We start from the raw sequence: 23,969 nt of genomic DNA, 5'->3' as shown, positions 1-23,969 counted from the left end.
GAAATAGAGATGCAAGCACAAGGATGTTTTCCAACACACGTCTTGGTTCAAAATACTCCCTCCCTTCCCCCAGTCAGGACCAAAACCATAATTTGGACTCATCAGTGCCAGTAAGAATTAAGCCTAATGGTCACTGCCGTTAGGGCATTTAATAAGGTCTCCCCTTGGTTTAGGCTGAAACAGCCTCTCTCCATCAGGGCCTTCCCCCCCTCCCCCCCCATAATGCCAGCAAAGCACACACTGCGATAGCTACACGGGAGAGCTTTTACTTTTTTTTTTTTTTTTTTTTTTTTTTTTTTTTTTTTTTTTTGAAAAGCAATACTTGCCTTTGCTGGTCAAATCTATGCTTAGACAACGTTTTTCTTTCTAGTGACACCCAAGCTCCACATTCAGCCCCTTCTAACTTATAGTGTAGCAGTTCAGGCAAAAAGAAAAAAAGGTATTACTTTAACTTGAGAGGAGTGTTTTGGTGTTTGTTTCTAAATAGGATCTGTCAGCTCAGGTTCTCTATTGTAAAGAAATTAATCTATTCATTTTACTCTAACACCTTCCTCCCCGCTATTTAATGTCTGACAACTCGAGCTAAGAGAACAATTCACTGCTGACTCTTTTGTGGGGTGGTTGCCTTCAAAATACTAGGAGCAGTAAAAACTTCACATCAGTAAACAAAACAGACGGCAAGAGCAAGCAAACCAGATAAGCCTGCATGGTACCACTGGTATAGCACTCAGACACAGGCAAAACAAGTTTCTCCCTGTGTCGGAGCCCCACTGCTGCACTGAGGTGTTTTCAGGAGCGTTAACTGACTGCCAAATTTCTATTTGAAGAGAACGAGTAGGAAGAAAAGCGAAACACTTGGTCTCAGCCGGGGAAAGCATACTTGCTCTTGAGATGTCCTTTCCTCTAGGACACAGATCACACAGCAGCCACGCCACTTTAAGAATGTATAATTGAACACGTAACGCTAACAGCAGCAATGATAATCCACCTCTTCGCAGACACACCGAAAATTTGTATGCAATACTTGGAAGTGAGACCGCATCACAGTCACTGCCAGCTGAACACTAGGTGGGTACCAACCTTCAGAGGGGGACCAGAACAATGGCAAAACCAAGTGAGTTTATGCTTGCGCCACCGAAACCTCGGCCTGACAATCACTTTATGTCGCCTAACGGTCCCACTGAGTCCACTTTCACCTGGTGAGGAACATCCAGGTACCCGCCTGCACTAGTGAGATGCTGCGCAACAAACAGAGTACAGCCTGAGCGCTGGGTATGAGTTTCTGACATGTCTAGTATCTGACACAAACCTGAGGGCAGGGGTTGGTCCCCATTAAAGCAGTTATTAACAAACTCTAGTCATAGCACCACGCTAAACTACTGACCTTCTCATCTAACTAAAACTAATGCCTTCCACTTACGGTTTTCTTAAACACTTGCTGAAATTTAATTGTCTCAAAGTGTTCATAGGATTGAAAAAGCTGGCGATGGATGTATGCACCAGTTATTTCTCTGAAAAAAAAAAAAATCTTCAGCCAAAATCCCGCTCATGAGTCTCCTGTTCTTACCATATACAAAATAATTTCTCAGGTAGTTTCTTCTTTCACAAGGAAATTAGCATGCAACTTTCAAGCCAAGTCAGATTTTTTTCTTCCTATGCTCCAGTTTAGACCCAAATATTAAGTTTCACAAGAGAAATTTCTTCTTTTTCTGAAAGGAATTCACAGCCAAATTCTTCATCCAGTAGCCATTTTGCTCTGTTGCAATTACACTTAAAATAACAATAAAAATTCTACAGCAACGTATTTTATGTATGGATTTAAAAACAAGATGACTAGAATGACCAAAAACATCAGGTGATTAAGGCTTTGAGCTGTTTCTTCTTTGCTTCTAGTGTCAGATTGCTTCTTATCTACTGTAATTTTACATACTACATATTTGTTTTACCCACTAAATTAGAATGTGGATTATTTGGCAGCTTACTTTAGATTTCCCTAAGGTACAGCCTTCACATCGCGCTATATAACCCCCTATCTTCCAAATCCTGCTGCTTCCAGTATTTACTGAAACACTAATGTTAACATAAATGCAATTACCCTTAAAAGGAGAAGAAAGAGGAAGTATTTCTAGGTTAGATGTTAACACCACTTACACAACAAAAAACCCAAACCTTTTATGTATGTCAACATCTACATGAGTTAACACTCCCCAGGAATGATTATACCTTGGTACATAATTTCCATATGCAGAAAACAATTTATAAAGTGGTTTTTTTTAAAGACAGGAACCGAACCACGATATATCCAATATACCTGACTTCCCCAAAGGTTTAAATATTCTTTGGTAATTGCTGCCACAGTCACGCTCCCTGGAAAACAAACTGCAAAGGACACCGACAAGACAAACAACCAACCTCTACCAACAGCTACTGACTGGCTGAACAAGTAATTTGAGCCACACGACGTTTAGCTCTCAGTAACAGACCTCACTGGACAGAACATACATCAACCAAACTTGACAACACATGGCAAAACACTTAAAGCAGCTTCCCAAACCATACCCAATGTATTAGTGCTCGCACACCAGCTATTCCAACATCTCTTCATACACCCACCAAGACGTGTTATTCTTGCTGACAAAATGCAGCAGCTGATTTGGGGAATGCAGACAACCTCGTTTTTAATGAATCTCTATTAGCATTCTAAATTTCCTTTCTTGAGTCTAACAAATAACATCTCTAGGAAGACTGGGATGAAGGCAGGAACAATTCATGGAGCAGCCCCAGTTGCCAGAGATTCAGGTTCTATAGCAAACGCAGGGACTGCCTGCTTGCTATGTATGAAGCTATGTGTTTTGTTCACATACTTGGAGCTCTGAACCAGTCCTCAAGGAAACGCTGAGCGCGTTACTTAGAGGCAGAGAGATGGAAGGTGCTTGAATAACTAGCGATAGTATTGCAAATTTGAAGTGCGTCTTCATTTTCACAATACTTTCTACACAGCACTCTGTCTTGGCACCAGTCAGTTTTGCAGCCTTTTGCTCTACTCGGGGCAATGGGCCTAAGCCATTGCACACTGCATATAGCACAGAACACCCTTTTTAAACAATGGCTAGAATCAAGCAGCACACAGGAAAAGGAAGCTTGAGCCTGTGTATTTGTAAAGGTCTGTCCCTGCCCACAAGAAAACATTTTCTCAAATACCTCGATTCTGAGGCCACTCAAAGATTAAGCAAGCGTATTTATTTTTCCAGCCGTAACATCACCACAGCACCGGGCAATTAACTGCGTATTAGCTCATCAGCTTCAAATCCCTCCTTTCACTACAAATGATTTCTGAACAGGGTTTCTGAATTTCTAGCTCTTCAGCTCTGAGATTCCTCCTTATGCACCACCTCCTTGCCAGAGCTGTAAATATTACTTCTTATCACAGCAGGAAATTTAGGTTCCTGTATTTTGTACAGACTCAAAATTATTGAAAAGATAATGAATCGTGCAGAGATTAGAAACGCACAAGCTACAGTAACAGCTCAATAGTACTCAAATTTCAGAGCCAGCATGTAAAACCCCACATGCACAACTTAAACAGGAAAGCAAGCAGTACACATCAGGTAACGCTGGGAACAGCAATTGCTCCTGCTATATAGTTTTGAAGAAAGCACTTTTGTTTCTAAAGTATTTTAAGAGTGGTGACCTCACTACTCCCACATTTGTATTTTTCAGGAAAGAGCACATATCTTGCATTTTTCTTCAGCTTGTGTTGAGGTGGTGTAAACAAACAAACAGAGCCATCTGTTCCAGGCAGACATTAGTCTAAAGATGCAAGTTGTAAACATTTTGTAGTTCAACATAGCCAAACTTCATGGAAGAAACCATCTCTGCACACACCTTCTCATCTGCAGTGTCTTCGGTTTAGTCCCAGCAAGAGGGAGAAAATGGCAGCAGATTGGTGGTAAAACCAAACCAAAGAAACAAAAATATCCTCCATAGAGCTATCAGTTTTAAACCCATGAGAGCAATATTTTTTTTTTGTTTTTCTACCCTACAGTTCCCCTTCTTTCACTTTTAAAGAAGTTATCAAACTAAATAAATACTAAGAGCACTACAAATAGAAACATAATGCCCCAAAAGGGAAAAATTCCCTCATTAATGACAATTTAATGCTCTGGCCAAACGGATTTCAAAAATGAAGTGTTCTGTCACATTGATTTCATGCAATCTTCTCAACCTAAACTGCTGCAGAGACTGTTCAGATATATACTTATAAAAAAATGCTGCAAAATGTTCAGTAACATCTGTTTGTAATGTACTGTTCAGATTACTACACTTCTAATCAGGTTTGCATCATGTAGGAGACAATTGTTCTTCCCTCAGATGCAAGGCAGGTGGAACATCTTTAATCGTATAAGAAGATCGCAATCTTCAAGGAAATTTTCTGTTCTGATGTTCTTTTTCAAGACATCCGATTATAAGAGGATGAATTCCCTCTAACAACTGCAGTAATTACATGCCTTCTGCTGGTTCATCATTTTAGGGTATTGCGGGGGTGGCGAAAGAGTGGGGCATAAGGGCTTTAAGCTTTCTTTGAATTGGTAACATACTGCCACCATCATTTCAGAACAATTTGCCACATGTCAGGCCCAAGGATTACCGGCATGCTACAAGTAAATCTGCACTATTTCTTTGACAACAGCCAGAGCAGCAGCTGCTGAATATTGTAATAGGGATTTATACCGCTTGCCACCTTTATTTTCAAGAACAACAAAAATGGGAGAAAAAAACACTTCTGCCTAGTATCTATTGCTTAGATATTCTTTCAAGTAATTACTCTACAGGTTGAAGTGTGTCATTTAAAAAAAAAAAAAAAAAGGTGTCCATGAATGCTCCAAGATATCACAAAAAAACCACCCAAACCCCAACACATCAGTGCATCATTTTGGAGAGAAAAAGCACACAACTGGTACAACCCACGCATATAATTTATTCTTGCGATGTGTGAATAAGTTCCAAGATACTTTGGAAGTGTTATCGCGAAAAGCTAAAGTCTAAAGGTTATGTTGATACAGGGCAAGATCCTGAACCTGCATTCAGCAATACCTGAAACCATAGCCAAGGAAAGGTTATGGAGTAACATAAGCAGTATTTTCAGCGAGTACAAACATTGATAAGAGCTTTATTTTAATTGTCAAGTTAGCCAAATCTGGAACACCGTACAACAGCCATATCAAGTTGTGGGTCTCGGCATCTTTTAACAAACAATTCAGGAATATCAATTGCGGAAGAAACGTGAACTGATGGCGTGAGCTGTTCTAATGTTGTAGAGAAAGTTGGCTCAAATATTTTTGCTTCTCCTCTTCTCATGTTTGTCATTTCTTCCTTAATTGTAGTGAGCTGCATTTCACTTGAAGTTGCAGACTGCGTAGTAGTTTGAGGGCTCCAAAGCTGTGGGACAGAAACTTGCAGTGGTTTTAAACCCTGCTAGAAGCAGTATACAAATAAGTAACCAAATGAATAGTTGTCACCCACATCACTTCGTGCCAGACGAATGCACTTTTCTACTGCAACACAGTGAATGCTAATAATCAGCTATTGCAGCAGAGTCCTTTCAGGGACATATTGAGTCCAAGTTGCCAGATGATTTCCATTGTACTGCTGTCTGGCATGCAGCTGGCTGGTGTTCTGCCAGATCCACACAGCTGTGACTAGCAAGTTACATACCACACCACAAAACTGTTCTTATTCCAAGACAGACACCTATAATGATCATTTAAAGACACTACCAAGTCTGAGTGCAGGAAGTGTGGAAGTCAAAAGGAAGCCACTACAGACCTAAAGTTGCTTTTATCCCTGGTCTCCGCAGAGGGAACATGCATATGGTGACCAGGAAGGGGTTACCTGTGTATGTTAGAAAAATCAACAGTGACTTGATCAAGAAGCACCGTGTCTACAGTATAGAAAGTGAGCTTTACAAACATTCAGTAGAACAGTTAAATAGATGACCTGAACTAGAACCATATCCCAATAAGACAAGCCAGAAGACAGCTCACTGACATTCTGCACAGGAACAAAACACCTAGCAGACAGCTTCAGGTCAGCACTTGCGAAGAAGTTCCAGTCAAGGTTTCCCAACATCTCCACTTCACACATAGTCCATTCATGTCATTTCGAGAGTTACCTTAAGTCTTTTATTACTTCTCTGAATTCCCATATTAAGCTGAAGAAAGCAAAAGCCAAGCTAGCCCAATTTAATCCCAGAAAGAATTAGTGTGAGCAAACATAAGATAGCAAAAGGCCACTGAGTAAAACATTGACATTTCCTTCTTACAATTTGAAGAAAGCAGAAAATGTGTGTCTCTTCTGAGTTTCTGAAACACTCAAGTTGATGTTAACAAAGGATGTTACAACACTAGCTGTTTTACACACACACACACACACTTGAATCAAAAGCTTCAATGCCAAAATGCTGACCGCAGAAGCTAATTTTTCCACTGTTACCATCCAGTGTTTCAGGCATTCAATAACCAGAATCTGTTTTCCACATGTTAGGCACCTGTCCTAAATGCCCCAGGGCTAGCTACTCAACTGTGCTTTCTTTCCTCTTTTTCACAAAAAGTTTGCAATGCCAGTTTTATTTCTGTCACATTGAGTATTGCAATTCTTTCTCAAGCCAATTTTCTTTTCCAGCCGTCTCAAGTTCTAAGCCGTGACTAACTTCCACAAACATTTAGGCATAAAACAGTGTGTATAGCAAGTTAACACGTAGTACTTGTGAAGACAGTTTTAATAGGATATACACTAAGCGTGAGTAACATTAAGTGCTTCTACGCTGTTTTCCTATGAACTACAATAAGAACAACCCAATAATGCGTTAGTTCATTTCACACTGCTATTTGCCCTCTGCATAGCATGTCAAGTGACATACATGTTGTTGCTGGCTCTCCATTCCCACCTGAGAAGAATAATGATGGAAGTTCTGACAGATAAGCTGCCTTAGTCCATCCAGTTCCAGGTTCTCCTTCCCGGTGATCCTTGCAGCAGCAGTGGCCTGAAATGCACTCAGCTCCGCAGGGAAAATCCCAAGGGCTCACAGCTCTCAGCAACCCATGGTCCTTTCCAGCGATGATAAAAGGTTTCAAATTTCAAGCTCTGCATCTCCCTTACCCCTGTATCACCTTCCCGGACACATATAAACATACGCAATAGCACTCATTTTGCTGGACTACCAGCACTTCACGTTATGTCAAGTCAAAAGATGATACAAGATCTTCAGCTTCTGGCCGCTACCTCACATCAGATGATAGAAACTTGTTAGGTGTTTAGTCAAGTGCTGCTTTCAGCAGAGAACCCTTAAGCCTCCGAAACAAAAGAAATACTCTGGGTGACTATTTGGCTAGAGTCCACATACAACAACATTTACTAACCTGAGACTTATGTCACACAGCGGAAAAAAAACAAAGCAGAAAAAGACCACAATTCCAACTCAAAGGTTGTTAATAGCGTAGTAGACATCTTCAGTAGGAACTGTCACTTCCTACAAAAGTAAAATTTTCTTTTTTTTGTTTTAAACAGTCTGTATTGGTAACATCAACACTTCATCTCACCATAACTCAAGAAGTCAACATTCAGTAGTCAGAAACCTGAGTGAATAGCGATCACACTCCACATTTGCACTGTAGACACGTTACAATAAGGAAGTGAAACTTCTGCTCTAACTAGATCAAGACAGACTCTCACCCAAACGCTGGATTTGCACTCAAGGTATTAAACCTCTGTTCCACTTTCTATTCACTCATCTTTTCTTTGATGCCCAGATTAAGGTAGGCATGTGGTTTACTTCTCGGTTAAATGTTTTACAATCACAAGGAACAAACCAGAGGATCATATTATACAGAAATGTTCAGCATGAGAGGAAATCAAAATATTAGGGACATTTGTCAAGTTTATCCTAGAAAGCCCTCAACTAGAAATAAAACATGTCTACATCAGCACCATTTTCCTTTTCTTAGTTGTCTTACAATACCTCATTTCAAGACATTTCCAAGAACAGTTCCGTGGGGAAAACAAACCAGCTTTTTAAAGGTGTATCTTCGGATGTAAAGATTTATCATAGCAGATTTGTTAGCTAAATGCAATTCACTGTTAACACAGAATTAAGAATACCTTCCTTGAAATCAAGCCATTATGTAAATTTCTTCAAATTCCAGTTATGACTCAGTAGAAAAAAGGCTAATGAAAAACATAATTTTTTTTCCTGTGAAACAGTTAACAGCTCACAACCAACTCAACATTTCTCAAGCAGTCTGGTTTTTCAGCCATGATGGAATTTGGTTGGTTTTTTTCCCTTAGAAGGCATCTCTCCTTGTTTTTTAGTATGTCAAGAATGAAAGCTTGAATTCTAAGTAACAAAAATAAGACATATGACATAATACAGCGAGAGCATTCAGGACAACCTAAGCTGTATTTTAACTATCTGGAAAACAACAATGAGCAAATACATTTCTAAGACCTAAGATGAGGAAAGAAAAAAAAAGAAATCCCTAGACACATGCGTATGAATACTCAAAACAGGAGATTAAGCACCTGATAGTCAGCATCTCAGATAAAGTATAACTATTACTGTTCGTTTTGCATGTGAATTTAGGCTCACCTTTAAACCAAAGCAACCTCTTTAATGAAGACTCTAAGATAAATCCTTCTAAACTGCCACCTATAGACTGCACCTACAGAGCAACATCTTCACTCAAGAATTGATTTCACATTGTATGGAACAACTGAATATTAAACAGGATGATAGAAGGTAAACTTGTCCTTTCCGAATGACCAGAACAAAAAGAGAAACTAAGAACACAGTAATACACCAAGCAGAATAAATTCAAGTCTTTCTAACAATAGGAGCAGACACAGATGCAGAGATATTTTTATAAACTGCCTTGCAGAATACCACAGCATTATCCTGGTCACTCTTCACCACGTATTGTATGACAGCTCTTGCAAGCATTAAGCAGCCCCAGTTAACAATCTTCAGGAATGCAGGATGAAAGTGAAAGGAAACACGGATGCTAACTTAGGTTGACCCCAAATGATTTATTTTAAGGCATTTTATGTGAGCTTTTGAACTTCTCTAAGAATAGCTTTTAAAAGTCATGTTAAGGCACCTTTATCACACAAGCACTCTCAAGAAAATGTAGACAGGCGCCTAAGCGGCTCCATCAGTAACCAAAGGTCTTTTTAGCATTTAACTGTCACGTAGGCTTTAGTTTGGCACAGGTACCAAAAAAAATTATTAAAGTGCTGATCAAGCAAATGTTAAAACTGGCAATTAAGTTAGAGGATGATGCAGTTCCACATTCACAGTCAATTTTCACATACCATGTTATTTTTAGTTCCATCCAAGGTAAAAATAGCCAAAGCCGAACTGAAACACGATAACAAATCCCCCCCTGCCCTCAAAGGTACAGATTACAAAATATTTTGTTTCTTTTGACATAATTTGCACCAAACCTATGCATTCAATGCAGCAGAAGCTTACAGGCTTAACTTGGCTGGAGAACTGAACTAAAGGAACAGCACGAGTTGGAAGCAGACTACAGGGAAGTAGCAAAATTTAGTCTTAGCAATTAGTATGCCTCTAGCAAAAGTACTTCTGGTGCTATGCAAGTGATTCACACTGCACTGGTCCAACGTATTCGCACTGCGAAGACTACATAATCCGTACACTGTACGAGTACCAGGAATTTGATGCATAAGTTTTTTTTAATTGGAGGTAATCAACACACTAAAAAAATCTCTTCAATACCCGTCTACTGTCATGAGGCATTCAATACCTTTATCATTCTTTGGTCATTTAACTGGATGTACATACTTCAACAGATACACAGAGAAAGAGATATCTATATGTATGTATACATATATATATATACACACACACGAGGTAGTGATGTTACAGATGCAACTTGCCTGGGTGAGAAATGAAAGGAACAGAACCAAAGGGATCTTCAGGAGGATTTTTCTGTGGAGCAGAGTGTGGCTCCACATTGTTATCTGAAGATGCTCTCCTGTCCAACAGCCTGTCTGTAAAAAACAAAATGAAACAGAACAAAAAATAAAATAAAATAAAAATGGCAGGTCTTACGCCAATGCAAAGATATCTACTGTACAAGGTGAGGGAGGAATATGCTCTCTATTAGGTTTTTTTTGATGTTTTGAAAACACCCTACATCTTCAATTCTTACTTTTTGATCATACAGGAAAGTACACCTGCACAAACCTATTGTTAATCCCCCTGTCCCACCAAGAACAGCATGTATTTGGTGATGGAAAGCTTTAAATGAGAATCTCTTACATGTTTTACGTAGCCGACATGCTCTGTAATAGAAACTACTAGTCCTCTGTGCTCTTGATGTTTTGAAGCCAGAATCACTATGCTTATCTAAATCATCCATTTTATCCAAGTTTTGGCCAGCCTTTGACACAAAAAGAGAAAAGTTGACCATCATAGCAAAATAGCTGCGAGTACTTTTTATTAAACATGTAATGTGTTTAGTGGGCATGGATGATGGTTGGAGTCGATGATCTTGAAGGTCTTTTCCAACCTAAATGATTCTATGATTCTAACATCTCTTAGTAGTTAAAAACAATTTGAGTTCCATATAATGTAGAGAAGTGTAAAGTCTGTTTTATATGGTCCCTTAGGAGACTGATTTTTTTTTTTCTTTTGAGAAGAGACATACAGAAACCTTTTAACATAGTCAAAAATTCGAAGCACTAGGAATGGTAAATACAAGGGGGTGTTATCTAAGCTCTTATTCTAACTTTGCTGCCAACTTCAGATGCAGACCAGCTAGCCCACCCACCACAGTGCAACTCAGGAGGGTCCAGCAAGGCCCATCAGCCACTTAACAATACCAGTGTGACAAAGTGTTCCGTCTTCAGCTAATATCCTACATCTTCTATGTAGAAAACACAGCATTTTGCCTTCCCCCTTTTTAGCAGCAAGCAGCTGCTCATGCAAACAATTTGCAGCACAACCTTCCTGACAACTTGCAGCTGTAGAGATACAGCTGAACTGTACCCTAACTACATATGAGGCTACCTGCACATTTTCTATTGAGTCCTTCAATGCAGCAACCAGGAAGCTTTACCGAGACAACCACCAGGGACTAGACAGCAAGCTGATCTGCTTCAGACAGATGCATATTAACCCTGTGTACAAAGCTCAAGAGTTTTGAAATTACGTGCCAGTTTTCGCAGACAAGGATTCTGTTAATATTCAAGCGTCTGTAATGTGAATTGTCTTATTCTTACCAACCGTTAGACTGTCCAAAAAATACCAGTCGGAGTTGTTCCATTACAGGCAACCCCTGTTTAAAATATAATGCCAGCTGGGGGTCCTGATGCAGGAGATTAAGTAGTTGCTCTCACCTCAACATATACATATACAAATAGGCAGAAAGTAACCCACCCGAACATAATTACCCTACATTGACACAGCCATGCAGAAGAAAATACTATCCAAGAGGCACAAAAGACTAGCAGCTGTATGTTTTATACCAGAAGCTTTGAGCCTTGAAGACAAACTGCCAAACATCACATCCAACAGCAGTGCTTCTTCCTGATTGTGAACAGTCATACCCTCATTGCTTTCTCTCCTCAGGTAGGAATGGCTCAGGGTTTGGGGTTTGTTTTTTTTTTTTTTATTTGGGGGGGAGACACGGGATGTTGGGTGTGTGTGTTTGAGGGCGGGGAAGCTTGGCTTTGGGTTTTGTTTTGTTTGAGGAAGGGGTGTGGGGGTTCTTTTGAGTTTTGTCTTAGAAAAAACATACGTAACCTTCAACTTGCATCTTTACAGATGCAGACTGAGCGAGGGATGGTTTTGTTCTATTATCCCTAGCATCTTGCCTCCAGAGAAAAAGCAGTTGACTGCTGTACAGTTTGCATGCAGTCAAACTCTGGAGTAACTTCTTACAGTGCACCAACTTGAAATACCCTTTGGAGGGTCCCTGCAAATGCTGGCACGCAAGACTATGTAATTTCAAAGCCCCCAGATGATGATCATATCTCCAAGCTTCAGCAGCAATGCTAGGGATAGCAGAAAACAAAACGTATTGAAATGCTAAGCATGCAAGAAAAATTAGGTTAAGTGAGCAAATACAAGGTTTCAACTCCTGCAACACACCTAAGCATATACATACTGGCACATATTTCCCTCTAAAATAAAGTTTAAAATCTGTCAATCCATCAAATGCAAGGCTATTGGAAAAGGATGAGCCATTCTTTCAGTCTTCTGACGCAAAGTGTCATTTGTCTACCTCATAACAAGATCCATTTCTTTAACAGAGAGTGTTTGTGAGAAAACACACAGTGATGCTTTCTCCAGCTTCACACAAGCAGAAGTAGATTAAGTGGGATTGTCAGTATTAGAATTTATTGTGCTTCAGAAACAACTTCCTTAAAATAAAGACCCAAGGTTTTTTTCCCCCGTCAGTGAATAACCACACGAATTCAGCCCAGACTGCTGCCAGAGACACAATCACGCGCCACATGGCACAGCAGACCCTTACATAGAAAAGTGCAGTTATTTAAAACCGCAAACAAAGAATCTGGCTGTTTCCATGCAAGTGACAGGTCCAAGATTCCTCATGAGACAGCTCTCAGGACATTGAGAAGTACGAGATGCACTTGCACACAAAGAAAGCCTGCTAAGAACCACAGCTCTTTCCTGCACGGATGGCCTAGCTAGCTCCTTTATACAGTACATACCACAAAGGAGATGGGCAGAGAGCTTTGCAGGCTTTGCACCACCCACAGGTGTCTCACTTGAAACACCCAGATGATTCTGGGCCTAACAAGAAGCTTTGTGCAGTTCAGTCTGAAGGCTACACTAGCATTTTTTCCACCGGCGAGAAACCCAACTCATTTTCTCAGCTCCCAATTCTGCACAGATTATTAAGTGGTTACAGGAGCTCTTTGTAAGAAATCCATTCCTTCACAACATTCTCAGAATCTCAGCATCACATGCTGCTTCTAGACCATCATTAATACCGATGATGGTAACAGTAACAGAGAAACAGCAGCGTACACAAGAACCAGGAACGCCATCCTGTAACTCCATATCAAAGTTCTCCACAAAGATGCTCAATTCAGCAATCTTCATTCAATTGCGCATTACGTTTTATGCAACTGTCATCTATCTTGTCACTATGAAAACTTTCACAAAGTCTAAGCAAGGTATTCTGTTCTATGAGTTAGCTCCCTTTTCCTTTATAAAGTGATTAGTCATCACAGCAATACTCATCACTACACATACTGTGACATTAACCTACTAAATGCATGAAATCAAATGGTAATGTTAGCCTGACAAATTATGATGACATCCTGATCCTCTAACAAAGGTTGTGTATGTTTAATTACTGATATATTACTGTCATGAGCACAACAACTTCAAAAATATTTGACAGATTTAAAAATATTTTTAATTTATGTACAAAGCATCAGGTCTACCATACAAAACAGGCTTTTGGAAGTGGAAAGAAAGAGTTAGTATTTTGAATGCTATGCAGCACCACGTAACATTGCAAACAGACAAACTTACATAACACTGTACATGACTTATGAAGTACAGGACAGTAACTAGGTTTAGTAACAGAAAATATAACAATTCATCAAACCTGCATCTCCAATTCTCCTTCCTCTAAACGGCAAAGTGATTCATAGTAACTCAGAAATTGAGCAAAAGCAATTACTTCGTAGTAAACCCCAGTCTTCTCTCATAAGAGATAACCTACATCTTAAAAGAATTACGCCTTGAAACTTAAGATATATCTGAGGAAATTCCAGGAAGCATTATATAGTTAAAGACAATTTTATATGTATAAACCTTAATTTTACCATAAATTTCCCAATTTCTCATTAATCCACCTATGTTTGAGAAAGTGCCAGTAGACAAAATTAAGTAGAAATGTTTCCTCTTTGACTGCAGTGAAAGCATTAACAGTGCAAAGTAACTTCATACTATCTTTGGCACAACATCGTTAATATCAAAAAAGAAAGTTAAAAGGTCTCTGAAGTCTCTGATGTATGTACGTATGTGTGAACACAAACACACATACACTGAGATTAAAACTAGTAATGCTCCCCCGCCATGAGGCCTCTAAGAGAAATCAAGCCAAAAGGGCTAAGAGAAGTTGTAACTGCGTCTCATGTTATGTATGAACAAGCCTGCCATCTAGTGTACTATCGGTCAAGCTAGTAAGTTTCTTATTTTTATGTTTTCTGTATTCAAGTCACTAAAACCCTAACACTAGTTATTACTAAGCAAAACTACACTGTTATGTTTACTTTGCTGATATAGCGCATAAAGTTCATTATCACATCCAGCTCTTCTGTGCACTGAATTATCTTCATTAAGAGGTGAGCCAAAACTATGCCTAAGGAGATTTAGTCTTCAAAAACTTCAGACCATTTTTACACATGTAGTACAAAAACTGGATAATGGAATTCTAGTAGTAGTCAACTGTTCTTTCTGCTGGAGATGTGGAGACAGAAGTTAGTGGCATTAGGGTCCAAGTTACTCTAGCCTTTACTAAGTCTAACTGCATGCGAGTCAGCATCTTCACCAAAAGGGTTGGATTATCAAACACTGGAACAGGTTACCCAGGGAAGTGGCCGAGTCACTGTCCTTGGAGGTATTTAAGAGGTGTGTAGATGTGGCACTTAGGGACATCATTAGTGGGGGGACTCAGTAATGACAGGTTAACAGTTGGACTCTAGGATCTTAAGGGTCTTTTCCAACCTAAATGATTCTATGATTTTCTATTTCCCCAGCTTACTATAACCAGCATACTGAGCTACTCCAGGCAAGCCTATTTCTTGTACAGCATTCTCCATCTTTTTCATAAAGCCACTTGAAACATGTCTTTGGTTACTATCTTCTTATGAACTTGTATTTATTCAAAACATGTGGCTTAACCAAATCATTCTGATGAAACTTACGAAACTTACCGTAACTGCAGTCAGCAGTCCAACAGTCAGTTAAAGATTCTGTAAACAGGCACGTTGTGCTGACCTTTTGGTTCAAGCTAACCTTCTCCAGATGCAAGAGTGTATTATTTCAAAAGACTTGTAAGGCTTCAGTTGGAAGCAGCATGCCTAAAGATATTCAGTTCTACTACTAAATAATTTCCAATTCTAAACCTGGATTTGGAAAGAATGCTTTTTTTTCAGCTGGTACATTATCCATCTCCCCCAGCTATCAGTAAGTCATTTCACTGTAAAATGTGTGCATGCTACATTCTCATCTGAGAAACAGAAGTCTTACGTGATCAACGCAGGATACAAGTGAAAACTTTTTGTGAACTAGAGTTTCACAAAAAAAAAAAAAAATTACCAGTCACTTTCCTTAACTATTAAGGGATAACACGCCCATCCTGTTCAGCTATGTTTAAGGACACAGAAGCCAAAAAGAGGAAGACTCAATTGAAGGCATAGTTGGTTTTTTTTTTCAGTTACTTGAAATTCAACTTCACTGCATTTAATTGCAAGGAACTTGCTGATAGTCAGCCAAAGTATATACAATCTGTTTTTTGATATTTTCACATCTTACAAGTCTCACTAATAAATCTGATCTTGACAAAACCAGTTTCAGGAAGAGCATCTAATGGGTATGTGTTAAGCAATTAAGAGAAGTAAGTAATTCCAAGTAAAAACCATTGAGATAACTGACTTCAAGACGAAAGTTTATTCAACTATTGCCATATCAGAACAATAAAGCAGCCCTTACATGTAGCCATTCATCAAAAAGGACATTACAAAACATTAACATAATGTAATAGATAAATTTTCTTTCAGGCATTTTCAAAGGACTTATCAGACCCACAGAATCTTCTGCTCTGGTGTGCAAGAAAAAAAGCTGGAAAGGAATGAAGCAAGCAGCCCAAGTTTTCATCCTATCTGACAACATAGCTCTGCTGTTCAGAGCTTCTTGACAATCAAGGTGACACAAGCAGTATTTGAGAGCTAAGATCTTAGCACTTCTACAGTATTTAAGCCAGTAACTACCGATTTTAGACAGTGAATTCCTATTGCACACATTTTCAAAGAGAGAAAGGAAAGAAAGACGACAGGCCCGACTGTGCCCTCAAATGCTCAGAAAGAATTTTCCATATGCAGACTGCACGGCCCTTTGACAAGACAGGTGTTGGAAATGCTGAGCAACTACAGAGCCCTTATTTACTGTGAAGCAAGATAAGCCTTCAAGCGTCCCTTACTTGATCTTAGCAGGTCAAATTCTCTGTCCAGCAGCTCCTCCTCTGTCAACTTGGAAAAATTGTCCTCTCCAAATGGGTTCCAGCCTGACATATCAGGTGGGTTATTGATGCTCTGCTTTGGGTAACTGGCAATTGCTTCAGCATCAGGAATACCTGACCTGTAAAGTCAGTTCATGGAAGCAAATAAAGAGAAACGTTACAGGATTGTTTATCAGGGTGAAATTCTACAACATGTTTCATTATGCCAAAATAGTACATATGAGTAACACACGTGCGTTAACAGCTTGTCCCAAAAGCATTTGAAAACTAATAAAAGGGAAACCAGATCACTTAAAATATGTAGTTTGCTTGCATAGATGCAATCCTCAGACTTTCTTTTTCAACTTATGCATTGTAGCCAAAGCACAGAATCCTTCATCAAGGTGACATGCAAGGGCAACATCTGTATTTCACCTGTGAGCATTTTTGTATTGTCATAGGAGACTGCCTTGTTTTCCTCAAAAAGAAAAATGCCTACCAAGTGTGTTTGAAGTTTTCATCTATTCTTTGTTTTCAAATTATTTTTCGTGGCAGACACATTAAGTGTCTTTGAATCCTACATCCACCCAACTAGTACAATTAACTTAACCAGTGACATCACAGCTTCTGCTTGTTTTACTCAGATAAGGAAACCTTTGACCAGATGCCTTTTTCCTTTCATACATGTTTTCCCATATTATGCCTACCACTTTTCTGTTTGTCTGAAGCACCCTAGAAAAGGGGCAATAAGCCAGTTACCGCATGCTAAATGGTTCTGAACCTCTCTATGTCTAGCCAGGCTCTGCAGGCTGCTTCTGCAGCCCAGCTCCATGTGGAACTGTGTCTTCAAGACAAGAGAAAGAGGGAGGGGCTCCTTCCTGTCAGCGCAGGTACTGCCATCCCACTCGACTACTGGCTCTTTCTACTGAGAGAAGGACAACATGCAATACAATACAACGCATTCAGTGTGTCAAGGGAAAAGAAACTCAACACCCCTTCCTTTAATACAAGAAGTCATATTTTTTGTTTACCAGATCAACCTTATGCATTGCCAACCACTGCTAACCTGCGGTCATTGACTTTAAGCTAAACAGCAGGATCAAAACCTTCAGCCAAACACACAGAAGAGAAACTGGAAATACACATATTTACTTCCAGACTGGAACGACTCCTCTCAGAAATTATTTGTGACAAAAGTACTCTAGCAATAGACCTAACCGAAGTACAGCTGGTAGTTGTCATATAGGGGCACAGAAATGCAGGACAACACTCTCTGCTAGGGATTAGACTATCTAATTGGCAAGATGAAGTCACACTGGTCACAGTGATATATCTTATTATACCAATTCAGCCTACAGCAGGAAAATATTTTGCCTTTGACTCTTTCAACACACTGTAACCTAGGAATGACAGCAGCACCTGAAACATGGAAGTCATGCTATTAACTGAAAGCCTGCGTCAAGACTGACTGCACTGTTCCCACAACTGCAAAGGACTTCTCTTTCAATATAGTACAATAGAAATCCATATAAATATATAACCTAGTTCAAAACATTACTGAAACTGGACAAATCTGTGATTTACTTTTTTTTTTTAAATCAGAAGAGGAAGGGGTTTTTTATTTCACCCACTGTTTTTTTAAGAATTCACAGGAAAGTCATTTATTACACTATATTAAGCAAGGGTCAGTCCGCAGGCCCCTGCAAAGGGGACAAATTGCTCATGACATGTACTCCATCATCTAACACACTTAAGTCAGACCACTGATCAATCGACACAAGAGTTAGAAGCCCTAGCAAATAAATGCCAACTATAAAGCCTCTCTTAAAAAGAGTGTTTGAGATAACTTTCACACGCACATAACCTCATTCAACCCAGGCAACTGACCATCCTAAGCAAAGTGGTTAGCAGTCAGTTCCTAGAATAAATCCGTGAACAAGAATAAGTGGAAGACAAGTCCTTTAGGAACTTGTACCACACACTTCTGTTAACAAATTAAGTGTCCCACCGTCCTCCCAAAATACCCTTTACACTAAACAGCAACTATCCAACTGCTTTAAGTAATACATTACTATTGAAATAAGTAATTTATGAGGAAAATACTCAGCAGCGCTCATGACAACTAGGAATGTAAGCAGTAAGTAACCCTTGGGTACACCTGTGTCAGAATACTTGCCTGCTTGCAGGGTACGGAGAATCTGCCACTGTTCCAGCACGCACTGGAAGCGACCCAGGGTAGGAGATTAAGGCTGGTGAGAAGTCTTGTGGAGAGATGACATATTCAGGAGACCGCGCCTGTTGCGACCGCTGTTGCTGCTGAGCAAGCATCTGCTGCTGTAGGAGAGCCTGCTGATATTGCTGCACCTAAGTAAGATAATGATCACATTACTACAATTTACACGGGCCAGTGAGAATCTCTTCTGCTATGCAACGATACCAGCCTTGCAGCCAAAGGCACTAAGCAGCACCACCACACTCCAGAAAAGCTTGGTAGCTTCAGCAGAAGCAAAAACCAGACCTGTTCATTGTACGTGTGAGAATAAACTGCCCTAACAGGTCACTGATACCGTTTTCCTCTTCCAACATATTACCAGTTAACTTTTCGTAATCATAGCATCCCAAGTATATGCTACTGCAGCACTAAGTTAGTTTTCTTCATACCCCATTCTTAAATATTAATAATCAAAATGTCAGGAGAATTTCTCCTGACTTTCAAAAATAGATTCTGCCAGTTACCTTTCTCGCTTTTAAAGTCAGAGTTTGATGCCACCATGTCTTCTATCACTTCGTAGAATAATACACATTTGTTGCTGTGGTCACTACTGGAAACCTTAAGCACCAAGTATGTTTCAAGTTAGTATATACCTACTTAATGAAGTTGAGGATATATCCTATCTGATTAATAGAGAACTGCAACTCCAGATAAATTTTTGCAACCAAGTTTGGGTTAACTTTTTTTTTTCGCAACTGAGTATCATTTTAGATGCTCAACTTCCACCATTTGGCACATCCACAGCTGATTACAACTACTCACAAACTTCCCTTACTCCATCTTCACAATAGACTTACAAACACAGCACGTTATTTTAAGACAGTACCATCCACCTTGCATTCCTGACATACCGTAGCAGGATACTGAGATTGGGAAGGTTGCTGCTGGTACACAGACTGCATTAACAGCTGCTGTTGGACCATCTGCTGGTGCATTGCTTGTTGATACTGTAGTTGAAAAGAAGAAAACAGCTTTAAGAAGTCATGATCCCCCCCTTTAGCAATATCCAGGTATTTAGAAGAAGCATCAATTAAAGTAACACTTTTGTGACTTAACAGCATTTTTCAGTTAAGACATCACATAACCAAGAATCAGCTAGCAATTCAGTCACTGCATTTTAATGACTCTGTGTTTGGAAGCTTGTGCTCCCCCCCCCCCCCATTAATACCAGCCCATTTAAGAAAAAATTAGACTACAAATTCAGCACTGCCTTTTCTAGTGCAGGCCCGTTAACATCCCTACTTCTGCCATTTTCACCAGTGCTGAGCCCCTTTGGAAACTAGTTCAGCTGTGCTTTAAAGAATAACATGTCTCAACATGGAAAAGAAAGAGTAATCGCAATAGGTGTCTTGGACAGGATCTCAAAGTTCTTCTCTGACCTAGCTACTCTTCTGTTATTTTTACAGTTATTTATGCTACACAACTTAAGCAATTATACTTGAGGGTATCCAAGCTGAATAGTGTTAAACTACATGGTATCCCTGAAAAATCTAGACATACAGAACAACAACAACAACAACAACAAGAAGGAAGCTCTTCACTGACCAAAGGAATTTCAAGAAAGCAAAACCTGCAAAAATCCTACTCAGATGGTGTATGTACAACCATCTAGTGCAAGCTTAGCATCGTCACCCAGATAAGTCCTAATGTTTATCTCAAGCACATTTACACATACACAAAACCTTTATTTGGGCCACACAGTGATGATTCAAAGCAAGCTGGGATTCAGGGTCTAACTGCAAAAACAAGACAGCACAAAGAAAGCAGGTTTCTAGGATAAGCATTACAGTGCCTATGAAGAGACAAATCAAAGGTAAAAGGAAGGTGCAGGAGCCACGATCCCTTTCTCTCTCCTAGCAGGAAAAAAGCAGGCCACAACAGCAGAAATCTTAACACATGATTCAAAGTGTTATTAACAAGCATAACGTGCCACTTACAAACTTGTCTAACAGATTTGACTCATACCTGCTGAATGTAAGCATCCTGTATTGGAGGTTGCTGCTGGTGGTGATGTAAATGGTGTAGCTGCTGTAGCCTCCAGTCGCCCTGCTGCAGCTGCTGGAGAACTCTGTTCTGCTGCGGGGGGTGCTGGTTGGTCCCTTGGGACTGTAAGATTTCTTGTCCGTTCCCTGGTCGCATGGTTCCTGTGATATTCAGGCAACACTACTGACATACTGATATCTAAACTTTAGCTAGAGAGCTTCCTGGCAGTGAACCTCTTAAGCGCTTCAAGGTGAAACAGTTTATAAGCTTCCCTTCCCCGTCTGACAACTGGTAGATACTAACTTCACTTCTCTGAAAACATTTCCAGGCCTCTCAGTGCACAATTTCTACTTACAAGATGCGGGAAGCTTACTTTGGTCGCACGACAGAGGAAGCTGGGTTCAAGACTTCTGCTTTACTGACACTTAAGTTGTATCAAAGCATACAATTTTGTATGCGTACTTTTTTTTTTTTTTCCTCTTAAGGGAACTATTGGCTCACTGGTCAAATTCCCTTAAACAGAACACCTGATTAATTTTGCCTTTCAAGTGTTTTTCTAGCCTTTTAAGTAAGCAGTTACTAACATAAATCAACCTCTCTTGCATGCTGTATTTATATTCTGAAGTGCCCAGGAATCATCTGTTACTTATAACAGGCAAAGCTTTCCAAGTTGGATATTATTTGGATCCTGTCTAGTAAAAGTTGTTTACACCTGGGAAACACATTCTCAGTGCCTTTTAATCGGAGGCTTTCCCAAGACCGTCCCTGAAGCTACTCTTCCTGACCGTAATAGACACATAAGATCACAAAGAGCAACTAGGAAAACTTACAAGATACAAATGAAAATTATTTAGCTGAAATATTTATCAGAACCATAACTCTTTTTGAATGAGACAACAAAAAAAACCTCACAAAGGATTTATTAAAAACCCAGTTGACTCCATTGAATCTCCCTCAATTACTCCTCTGTTGCCCTCTATTGCACCCACAGTGCCATGTGAAATGCATCGGTCAACCATTAGAGAAGTGAAGTTTTTACATGGTTCCAGCCCACAAATAATACCAACATATTGTTGGTATCTCTTGACTTATTGAGGCAGAGGGAAAATATTTTTCCTACTACAACGAAAGCAGTTTGTTACAGAAGAGCTCAATGCTCTCCATGACTTATTTGAAAATAAAAACTAAGCACGAGCTTCTCTCAGACCACAGTGGGGAAGTTAGTTCAATATCAGTGTTAAGCACAAAGCAAAAAATACCTTCACATCTCAACAATTTGCATTTAGTTTTTGTGGCACCTACTCAAACTTTTTACTTGCACGTTCAGAGTCTATCGGAAAGGATGAAGATTTGGGTTTTGGCATGTAAAAAGGTAACAGATGAATGGAGTTTTAGATGTTATTCCTACTAAAGCAAAGAAGAAAAAAACCAAAACCCCCAAAATTCATTCTTCGTTTATTTTAGTCCATCCTTTTACTCTCTTCAGTTACCTTTTTGCCCACGATTACCAAATTCACCAGGAACTTGTACTTTGACTGGAGTTACTGAGCTCTGGATCGTCAGCACACTAGAAGTAGCAGTGCTTGAATTGGCCTTTGGTCTTTGTCGCGGTGCAATTGAGGTTTCTGTTGGTCCAACAGTATCTGTTATTCTGAAACGGCAAGTTTTCCCATGGAAGAGACTTGATAAAAAAAGACTGCTGCTTCTTCAAATTAGACACAGTATTATTTCTTAACAGCTCAATTATGTCTTACCCATGTGCTGCTCTACTTCTGAATTGGATTTTAATACTTTAAAATTTGCTTCCTAAAATTCCACTCGCCACCCATTGCAGCCATAGAACATACAACTGCTACAGAACACCATTAAGAAGGAGCTATGCAACGGACTTATTCCCAAGGAGACCGTTTCCTCTGTATAACCTTTCCTCAGTTCACAGTAGCGAGTGAAAGTTATGTCCAGCAGTTGAGTCGACAATCCTATGACTAGAGATATGACTACTTCTCATACATACAGGAAATAAGGTTAAGAAAAATCTCTTCTGTTAAGTTCACTCATTTCTACCTTTTGTTAAGAGATTTAGCCTCCAGCAGTTTAAACACCATAAACTGCTCAAAATATTGGCATCTTCCCTGAAGCACTTCAGAGCTGTGTAACAGGCCACCAGGGTAATAAAGATGTTCAAAACCAAAGTACTTTTGAGCTTTAATCCCATTAACAGGTTATAGTAAATGCATTTTTTGAAACTGTCCAACTGCTTAAAAACACTAATTCAACATCTGAGCTCCAGTACTTAACACCCCATATTAGTTCCTAACACATTAGATCAAGACACCATCTGCCTTAACCTGCTGTAACTGAGGGCCATCAAGAAAACATTATTTAGGAAGAACTATAAATCTTCCTACTATCGTCTAGCAGATTTAGTTGGAGTTTAAAAGATTTTTCCATAGATACTCTGCGCTCGCCCTTCATCGTACATTACCAACTGTCAACAGAGCCAGAAAACCAACCACATGCAGACTACGACATTACCTTAAAATGGCAGAGACACATCTACAAATCTCAAACACGGCTAAGATGAGCCCATTCCTTGGCTTCTCATTTACAACAGGCTAATGAAGTCAGAGTTGAAATAGAGGTGATAATTATAGCTGAATATAAAAGTACTTAAGTCATACGTGTTGGTACATTCAAAGCTCAAACAACTTCCATTAACAAGGAATGGAAGTATAAAGGATTCCTCCACCATTAGCATTCAGTGTACACCATATACTGCAGCAGACGTTAAAAGCATGAACAGGAATTCCTGAGGTTTTAATCTTGTTCTTATTAACAAGTACAGAAAAAGGATTATTTGGGTATAAAAATAGGAATTTTTGAAAGAACAAAATCCACTTACCTTCATCAATCAGATTTGATTTGCACATTTAAATGGAACTCTGAATAACAGTTTAACTGTACCATATTATCCTCACCTGCCACTAAAATCTTTTATTTCAAAATTCACTTAACACACTAAGAGAAAATAAAGCAGACCAGAAACAGACTGCCAGCTCTTACTTATTCCACCACCAAACATGCTCTCAATTTCTCTCCATGGATTCCCAATACAATAAAAAAAGAAATGCAGTGGAATCCAAGGAGAGACTTGAAGGTGTTAGAATTCCAGTTTATCTATTGTAATGACCTCTGCTACTAAAATAACTTTTCATTTATTAACAAGCACATGAAAAGAGGCTTTAGACAAACAGGTAGCCTAACAATATTAGGAAGAAAAAAAACTAACCACATGCGCTGCTCACCTTGCTTTTATTTGGCTTTTTCTAGCAGCTGCCTCACTAGCTGTCATGGGTTCAGGAAGAGTTGAAGGGACAGGAGAGTTCTTGGGAAAAATAAATTTGAATAAATTAAAAAAAATGAAATCCTGAAAG

At 39.4% G+C, this 23,969-nt stretch overlaps 1 protein-coding gene across 2 annotated transcripts in view; it reads right to left on the bottom strand.

Moving 5' to 3' along the window:
* Positions 1 to 23,969, bottom strand: part of BMP2K (BMP2 inducible kinase) — a 67,089-nt gene that overhangs the window by 6,754 nt on the left and 36,366 nt on the right. For both annotated transcript variants that reach the window (XM_075039631.1, XM_075039622.1), the window contains exons 9-15: positions 23,841 to 23,920; positions 22,026 to 22,186; positions 20,518 to 20,696; positions 19,404 to 19,499; positions 18,457 to 18,644; positions 16,263 to 16,420; positions 9,955 to 10,068 (exon numbers count right to left, since the gene is read on the bottom strand). In XM_075039631.1, the coding sequence (XP_074895732.1) occupies positions 9,955 to 10,068; positions 16,263 to 16,420; positions 18,457 to 18,644; positions 19,404 to 19,499; positions 20,518 to 20,696; positions 22,026 to 22,186; positions 23,841 to 23,920 (976 nt within the window). The remainder of the gene's footprint in view (positions 1 to 9,954; positions 10,069 to 16,262; positions 16,421 to 18,456; positions 18,645 to 19,403; positions 19,500 to 20,517; positions 20,697 to 22,025; positions 22,187 to 23,840; positions 23,921 to 23,969) is intronic.

Source organism: Buteo buteo, chromosome 1 (genome assembly GCF_964188355.1).
Source record: "Buteo buteo chromosome 1, bButBut1.hap1.1, whole genome shotgun sequence".
NCBI classification, from domain to species: Eukaryota; Metazoa; Chordata; class Aves; order Accipitriformes; family Accipitridae; genus Buteo; species Buteo buteo.
The sequence above is the reverse complement of the archived record's forward strand: the minus strand, read 5'-3'. Positions and strand labels throughout refer to the sequence as shown.